Source organism: Zea mays, chromosome 8 (assembly GCF_902167145.1).
Source record: "Zea mays cultivar B73 chromosome 8, Zm-B73-REFERENCE-NAM-5.0, whole genome shotgun sequence".
In the NCBI taxonomy this organism is placed as follows: Eukaryota; Viridiplantae; Streptophyta; class Magnoliopsida; order Poales; family Poaceae; genus Zea; species Zea mays.
In genome coordinates, this window is record NC_050103.1 from 156,245,450 (window position 1) to 156,254,192 (window position 8,743).

The following is an 8,743-nucleotide window of genomic DNA, read 5'->3' on the forward strand; positions in this document are numbered from 1 at the left end:
AATCCTAGATTCTGGGATCTAGTTGGAAATGATCTAGTTTTAATTTCCAACCTCTAACATGTTCTACTTGCTTCGTTCCTCCATTTTATAGGCCAAAGTAGAAGACGATATTACGTATCAGTCAAACCGTGGGTCCTAGTCTATTGTGGCCTGACAACTACAACCTTATTTTGGTCATAGAGTCATATGCCATGCCTTTGATTGTGCCAAAGTGCATAGGACGTCCTGCTGTAGTGGTAGACGTGCCATTGAGTATGGTGTAGTTGTTAACTGATGCAACAATTTGATAGGAAAAGGCCACCCTCGTCGTTCCCACCTGGCCTGGCTTAGACGTAGTCGGTGAATTGCTGGAAACTGGCCTGAAGGTCGGCTATTCAGCCAACCAAATAGACCCAAATTGGCTCTGCGAAGCCTTCATTCAAAGGGGGAAGGCAGGAAACCAAACATACCCACACACTGCTCGGACGACCAAATAAGCCGAGCTCGCCAGCTGGCACACTCCACGCCGCTCTCGGGAGTATGATGGCTTCGATTCCAGTCTAAAAAGTTAGTTGGGTATAAAATTTCACACTCCATGGTCTAAACTTTGCAACCTAAAAGTAAGTATGCATCTGATCAGTATAGGAAAAACAATATCAATATTTCTATCTCCAAATAAACTTATCATAAAAATATGACACTTATTACATCATAGACATTAGTTCTCTTTACATATACTAGGTTAAATTTATTACAGTTCAATTTCTTCATAAGTGAGTTGTATATTTATTTTGAGACGGAGGAAATAGTTGGGTATTAATTTTTGTACCACTTCAGCACACAACTGATAGAGAGTAGATACACTACAAAAACCAAAGGCTCCTCCTAACGATACTGCAAATACCTTTTGTAGTCAACCAAAATAAGGTATCAGGATCCGTAGTTCGATGGAACATGGCCAAAAACATCGCATTTTCTTTATGCAAGACGCAACGGATGGATCGTGTGTATACAATAAGGCCCTGTTTGGGAACAAAGTTTTTGAAAACCACAGTTTTTGAAATACTACAGTATACTTTAGTCATGACAATACCGCAGTTTACAATACCGCAGTTTTGAAAACTGAGGTCCAGACCTAAGTTTAGAATACCTTAAAACAACTATAGTATTTGTAATACTACAGTTTTGAAAACATAGATTTTAGCCAGCTTGCCAAACACCATTCTGTATATAATACTGCAGTATTTAAGAATACTGCAGTATTCTTCCAAAACTGTGAAAAAACTTCACTCCCAAACACCCCCTAATATTATATATGACGGGCTGTACACGACAACATAATTTGCCAATTTCACATTGATTTCACCTTAGGCATGCAGACAGCGTGCCTGGAGTTTGCATTTCAATTCTTGCTGACGGCAGTTTTGCAAACCGGGCAAGTGTTCTTCTGAGAGAGCCACTGCTTGATGCACAACACATGGTAGCTATGGCCACAGACTAGCCTTCCCATCTCTTCATTTGACTGAAATTCTTCCTGCAGAGAAAGACCCATCGTTATAAGATTGAACCACAGGATACACTAACATAAAGAGAACCCATGGAATCATGTTTAAAGAAATGGAAGTGTCGGCATACTTGGCAAATAGTGCATTTCCTTTCCACTTCTGCTGCGAATCGCAAGGAACCGAAGGATGGGTGCTTGGCCTTCCTAAGGCTGCGAGCAATCTCGTCCTCACGTAGCCCTGTGTTGACGTATCCAATTCTGTCTCCAAGCTCGACCAACTCCTAAGAAGGGAAGTGTCTGGTCATCAACTGATGGCAGCGGTGCTACACAAATACAACGTAAGGGACTGCGTACCTCGTATGTCATGTTATCTACATCAAGGCGCCAATCCTGGTAGCGATCGTACATGTTCATTCCTCCCAGTAAAACTCTTGTCTGAAACATCATTATCTGCAAATACAAGAAAAAAATGAGGAATAAGGAACTGCTGGAAAGTTTAAGTGTTTTGACAACTGGATGTGATGCCTAAGGAACAGATTACATCATAATTATCAACTTATGTGATGTCTAGAAAGAGTGAGCATGCCTTATAGGCTTATACTCTTCAGTCTTCACTGCAACCAAAGATGACTTTCTCTTTAACGATATGGTCTCATGGTCAATACTAAATACTCCGTGTAATATGTTCCACAGTCCATCGTTTTGAAAAAGATGACTAATAAGATCCACCAAACAACACAAACGGGCCAACATGCAAAGTGACTGTAGAACACACTGCGGATTGGCACCAGCTATCTACTCTATATAATGAGGCCAATAGGCATCTGTTAATCAGGTTTGGAAATAACACCTAAGTAGATTAACAGTGTGTTCCAATATCTATTAATTGGCACCTGTACAGACCGACAGTGCTTGTGAATCTTGGTATTGAATGATTAATGTAGGGGCCATTACTAGGCAGGTGCCCACATAGAAGGAATCACTACAACTCCAGATCTGATAATGACTGAAGCAACAGGCAAATGATAAAAAGCATGAAGGATTGGTCCCCTTAAGCAGACAGAAAATAATAGCTCAGTCCAGCAAAGCAGGCTTGGCATTAATAATAAATGATTAACTGCCAGCACCACCCATCTGCCATTTGAAACCAGCATGACTATTCCTTCATTGAACATACTGTACGATCCACCAGAATTGTATGCCAAAGGAGAATCGAGCCATATTATTTGCCGTAAATGTCAGGTGTTCCGCCACTACTGCCCCCATTCTAAAGAACCAGTGACCATTTTGCGCAGCTCAGCACGGAGAATCCAGTATTAATCCAGTATTCATACTTGTTATTGGCGTTGGAATATACAGGACCAAACCACGCCACGGTTGGGAGGTCTCTTCTAATCGACACATCGCTTGGGAGGTCTTTTTCAATGGACACACCGCTTTTCGTTTCATTCATTCATCAACTGCAGCTATCCTAAGACTTGAATCACCAGGACTTCTACTTGACATCAACTGGTCCCGAGGACATGAACAATGCAAAAATAATTCTATAGGCCATTTAAATATAACCACATCAACAAAGCACGGTGAAGTTTATCTTGTCCAAAAGGAAAGCATGTATTTGCATAAGCGTCTGTTAGGCACAGCCGCACAGGGAACCTAAGCCAACAATGCTGTTAAATACTGCCTTTACCCGCAAAAAAGAATGCAACAATAGCTACCCACAAAAAACTATCTCAAGTTTGACCATTTTTCTATAAAACGACAAATAACTATGGGACCAAGTACAAAGCTAGAGTTGCATTTTTTTGGTACAATGGTAGTACTCTCTCCGTCCCATTATTTAGGGCATATAATTTTTTGGCACAGTTTTTAAAACAAAACTTTTGATCATTCATATCTTTCAAAATATATCATCAATAAGACAATAAGTACAAAAAATACTATCACCTTAAATACTTTTGTATATGAATCCAAATATAGCATGCATTGGGTAAAAATATACGTTTTTTTGCTAAATTATTAGTCAAAGATTTAAAATATTGACTTTTCCAAATACATGCACGCCTGGGATGGAGGGAGTGATAAGCTAATCTATGCTGGCTATAAAACTTCTCTGTGTGTAATCGAATTCTGCTACTACGCACCTCCATTGTTGGCACACTAATATAAATGCCCATGTCAATACACGGGTCACGGCTGTACCACCGATATCATTGTGCCTGTTAAGGCACCGGTTGAGTTAACAATTCCCACGAAGGCCTCCATCTCACGTCACGTTTAGAGCACGGAACGAGCAAGTCAACCACTTCCAACTCTCACCCATCCGTCCAGGGGAGTTACCGAACAGCGTACAGCCAGTTACCACGCACGCATCACACGCAGAAACATGTGAGATGACCACGCGCTTAACGACCCTGAACTTCGCAACCAACTGCCGGAGTCGGCATCCCTGAACTTCGCCACCAACCGCCAGAGTCGGCAGGGCATGGAACGGATGCGGCTGATGCGTGTAAGCAAGCGCGAGACGGCGAGAGGCAGAGTGCAAGCGTCTGTCTGCGTGCAATGCAATGGTGTGCCGTACCTCTTCCTCGAGGCCTCCGGGGGAGTAGCGGTACCCGCGCATCCGACGGAGGCGGCCGGAGGGGATCAGATCGGCCCCGAAGAAGGGGGCGTCGAGGTGCGGCGGCGGCGAGTCCATGAAGGGCGAGGATATCTGCTCCTGCACGGTCGCCCTCCGGGACATGCACGGCCTCTGTGGTTCGGGTAGAGCTCATCAAGACAGCAGAACATGGAAAAGATTCCACTTGCATATATACATATAGAATAAAACAAAAAGAATTCGGGAAAGAACCCAGAGAACAAAGAACGACCAATCGCGTTGACCCTTTGAACAGTATTGATAACCGTCCGTAATCACAGTTGTCGAGATTAAATAGGGAATTAATAGCATTAATCAAATTTTGAGGGGGGGGGGGGGGGGGGGCGGGGCAGAAATGCTGTGAACCTGACAAAAAAGCACGCTACGATCGCAGAAGGAAAAGAAAAGGATGCGTAATTATTTCAAACGAACAACGGCGGCCCCCAGCCACAGGGAACGACTGAATCCTTTGAAAACGAAGGAAATCCGTTAGCAGAAGCGAGGAAGCCGTGGACGCACCTCTCTGTGGGACCTCTCCCCCTCGGCGCCGCGGCCGCCCCTCCCCACCGTCTGGTGCCGCGCCACCACGCAGTCCACCGAGGACGCCTCCGCGGCGAAGGGTATCCCGGGTGCGCACCACACATCGGCGCCGATCCCACCGGTGACGAGGCCTCCGCCCGCTCCCGCTCCGCCGCCGCCACGCTCCTTCCTCCTGTCCTTGCCCCTCCTCCGCCGCCGCCCGTGCCAGTCCGCCGACGACCGCAAGGCCGCCGCCGCGGCCGCTCCGGGCGCGTACGCCTTGGACGCCGCCGCCGACGTGCAGCCCAGGCCGCGCAGCGCCGCCGAGGCGAACCCCTTCCTTCTCCCCTCCTCCGGCGCCGGCGCTGGCGGCGGAGGCGGAGGCGAGGAGGCCTCGCCGCGCGGATGCAGGAGGAGGCGCCGGATCCCCCGCCGGCGCTCTGCCGTGGACGAGCGGTCCCCTGACATGGCCTCCTGTCCTAGGCCTCGGCTTCCCTCCCCTGGCTGGCGCTTGCTCGCCGGGCCCGTGGCGGTGATGAGGGGGCGGCAGTAAATAGTTGTGGCAGACTGGCAGCAGTGTGGTTGAATCGACGCGTCTGCCTGTGCGGCTGCGGCGTAGTAGTAGCCTAGTAGGAGCAGCAGTGCGAGGGGATGGTGTGGGCGTGGGCCTCCCAGTCGTTCCATCGGTTAGGACCGACTAATCAACATCGTAGACCGACTTATCAAGGCGAGTTACCAATTAATCAGCAAGGAACACTGGTAAGCCGACAGGCCGAGTAGGAGCTAGGTTTTGGGGTTTTTTCCCTTTTCGTTTGAAATCTTTTAAAATAGGAGTGACACTTGCAATATATGATAATAACAGTTCGTGTTGTTCCTATTTTCAGGGATGTCGGTCCGGTTTAGAAACACGTGGACAACATATATTCCAGATTCAAGTACAAGTATTATAAGAAACTGTGGAAGTGGGTGGTGCTACACGTTTCAAGCAACACCTTGCATCGTGTGGGGGATGTACAAGGTTGTCACAACGTTCCACCAAACATTGTAGATTACTTTCAACGGGAACTTGATAAGGTCCATGATAAAAGGAAAGAAAGAGTAGCGGAAGAGGCAAGAAGTTGCAAGTGGTGGATTCGCATCATGGTTCCGATGATGATGATGATGATGATGATGATGATGATGGATGATGATGATGTTGATGATGATGATGAGTTACAGGGCGCAATGCGTGTGTCGAGAGAGGAGGAGGAGCTTAGGAGGCGTGCTCGCGTGAGCGGTTGCACGTATGAGACGGGTGGTGGCTCATCCTAAGGTGGTATCCTTGGTGTGTTTGGGAGAATATGTTCTAGGAAGGAGAAGCCATATATGGTTTAGATAAGGATTGATACAGGTCCATTCTCTAAGGCAGGAAAGAATGTGGTCCATTTTGTTGGTTAGCGGTGGGCTAAGTGGTTCCATGCGGAGGTGATTCCAGGGCATAAAGCTAAGTAGCTAACAGTCCATATTTCATCAATGCATTAAGAGAGACGCAAAAACATGGTGAGTGTGGATCCATAGTTTATCATTGTCAATCAATGTCGTACATTTCTCTCATTTATATTGTACCTAACTTGTAGGTGATGGGGTCCAATATCCGAAAGGCTATTTGATTGGCAATCGTTACTTCTTACTTAGACGAGAATGAGAAGGAATTGCAGGTTGATTTTACGAAGTTCAAGGAGCACTGGACAACATATGGACTTACCATCATGTGCGACTCATGGACACTGGACAGGACCAACCCAAATGTCAGTGATTAATTTCATGTTATTTTCCAATGATGTTATGTTCTTCCATAAATCGGTGGATGCAACTAGTAAATCCCAGGATGCGAACTACCTATACAAGATAATTTCATTATTGTTTTATGGTTGGTTGAATGCTATTCTACGTGCCTCTTATTGTTCTAATTTGGATGATACATGTAGGAAATCATGGACATCGTAACCGAAATTGGTCCAGAGCATCTGGTCCAAATTATCACTGATAATGGCGTGAGCTACAAAAAGGCATGTCGTATGGTAGTCGCGAAGCATCCTACTATTGTGTGACAGCCATGTGTCGCTCATACCATAAATTTTATGTTGAAGGAGATTGGAAATTTTCTTGAGCATGATGTTGTGATTGAAAGTGCTAGGCAGGTATCATGGTTTCTATACACCATAACAAGCTACATTCCATGATGAAGGAGGCAATTGGTGGGGAATTGGTTCATCGGAATGCCACTAGGTTTGGAACAAATTATGCTTTCTTAGATAGCTTTCTTCATCGGAAGGACAAGTTCATGGTATGGATGGGTTGTCAGGGATTCCTACAAAGCAAGTTTAGTAGTATGCCAGAAGGGAGGTACTGTCGGTGTTTTGGGTCCGACCGCGCACCCGGGGTTACCCCTCGAGGTGCTTTTTGGAGTAGGACGCAGTTACCGACTGTAGCTCGATGGTTCGTGCGGGATGCACGAGAGGCAGTGGACAATTTTGTACAGGTTCGGACCGCTTTGAGATGTGTAACACCCTATGTCCTGGCGTGAGTACTTTATATGGAGGATTACAAGAGAGCTCTCTGGTGTTATGGACGTAGAGAAACAGATGGAGGGCTAAGTAATGAGATGTGCCTTCGAGGGGGTGCCTCCTATGCCTTATATACTTGACCGTGGGGCGTTACATGTAGATATGATAACAATGCGAGCCTAAGTAATAGTAAACCGACTGAGCCTATCTTCCTATAATCCAGCCGATCTTCCCATGCCTCGTTCCGATGTATGAGGCCCCTACGCGGGAAGGTCGGGTCTCTGTTGTGATCGCAATTCAAACTCATCGGACCGTCTAGGCCTGCGCCGATCCGACCTTGTGTCAAACTGCTTCTCTAGACGTTCTTCCTCAGACCCACGAAGGAATGACCTTGAGAATTATTGGGCTCACGGGCCTTTCGTGAGGTCTTTCATCCTTTCAGTGGATCCGGGGGATATCCGTCCCCCACAGGTACAATTATGAAACCCTTACAAGCCTGTCATGGTGGGAACAATTGAAGTATGTGGTTGATGCAACTAAGCCATAATTTGGTTTTTTTCGCTTCGCTGATGAGGACAAGAAGGGAGCACTTAGTGAGGTGCTTCTACAATATACCTTAGTGAAATCTCAGCATGAAAGTTTGTTCCAAGGTCATACGAGCGAGTACAAAAAGTACGTGAAGGTGATACAAATAGAATGGCGGATCTTACAAATCAGACCTACGTAAATGGTGGTAAGTACTATAGTTAGCACAATTTCTTTAAATGTTCCTATCATGAATTAGTACTAACTATATGTCACACAAGTAGTGCTTTGAACCCTCGGACACACTATGCACATGGCATTAGTGTTTCAGTGATGAGTGATCTTCAGCATGCATTCGAATATATGACTAATCTAGATATAGCAGCCCAAGCACTTGCGGAGGTTGATTTCTACAGAAGAAAGCAAGTGGAGTTTGGTAGACCTTTGGCTGAAAAATGGCATATGGTCAACAACACTTTGCCTGGTAAGTAATTATGCATTGTCGCAAGTACATTAAGGCTTTTGTACGCCATGTGAATGTGCTACTTTTTGCGGCATCATGGTGAGCCATGTTTGGTTCAGACACTCTGACATTACAAAAGCTTGCTTTGAGATTGATTTCACAGTGTTGTTCCTCCAGTGGTTGCTAGCGCAACTGGAGCACGTTTGCTTTGGTGCACACAGAGGTGAGGAATCGGTTGTCGCATCTGAATCTCCATAAGCTTGTGTATGTGAAAGTTGCCTAGAGGGGGTGGATAGGTCGAACCTGAAAATTATAAACTTTGAACATGAACTTCACTGGGGTTAGGATTAGAAATGAGAAATAACGAAATCGAAGTGCGGAAGAGAGTTCTTCTTATTATGAGTTGCTTTGTTAATGCGTATAACTTCGGGGGCTAACTCAAAAGGATTGTAAGCATTAGAACATATTGAAATACTCCTCAACACTATGTGGTGGATTTTGCACTGTCCAACCACCCAAATGGTACCGCTGACCTCGATAAGGTGCTAGAAATCCATTGGCGTTTGTAT

At 45.7% G+C, this 8,743-nt stretch overlaps 1 protein-coding gene and 1 long non-coding RNA gene across 2 annotated transcripts; one reads left to right on the forward strand and one right to left on the reverse strand.

Moving 5' to 3' along the window:
- Nucleotides 1–1,033: 1,033 nt before the first annotated feature.
- LOC100285775 (protein binding protein) lies at nt 1,034–4,805 on the reverse strand. The gene is made up of 5 exons (NM_001361371.1): nt 4,641–4,805; nt 4,065–4,235; nt 1,838–1,933; nt 1,615–1,764; nt 1,034–1,513 (listed from the first exon to the last, which is right to left on the reverse strand). The coding sequence occupies exons 2-5, from the start codon at nt 4,224–4,226 to the stop codon at nt 1,382–1,384; spliced, it is 540 nt and encodes a 179-aa protein (NP_001348300.1). The 5' UTR covers nt 4,227–4,235; nt 4,641–4,805; the 3' UTR covers nt 1,034–1,381.
- Nucleotides 4,633–6,721, forward strand: LOC103636196 (uncharacterized). The gene is made up of 4 exons (XR_002264373.3): nt 4,633–5,399; nt 5,525–6,179; nt 6,257–6,427; nt 6,608–6,721. It is a non-coding gene; the product is annotated as an uncharacterized lncRNA (long non-coding RNA).
- Nucleotides 6,722–8,743: the final 2,022 nt, after the last annotated feature.

Bases quoted from the DNA above. Each gene is read 5' to 3' on its own strand.
- LOC100285775 (NM_001361371.1), bottom strand. From the start codon at position 4,226: ATGTCCCGGAGGGCGACCGTGCAGGAGCAGATATCCTCGCCCTTCATG. The intron at 1,934-4,064 runs GTACGGCACACC...TTGTATTTGCAG, and splicing joins CCGGAGGCCTCGAGGAAGAG to ATAATGATGTTTCAGACAAG. The intron at 1,514-1,614 runs GTATGCCGACAC...CTTTCTCTGCAG, and splicing joins GGAAATGCACTATTTGCCAA to GAAGAATTTCAGTCAAATGA.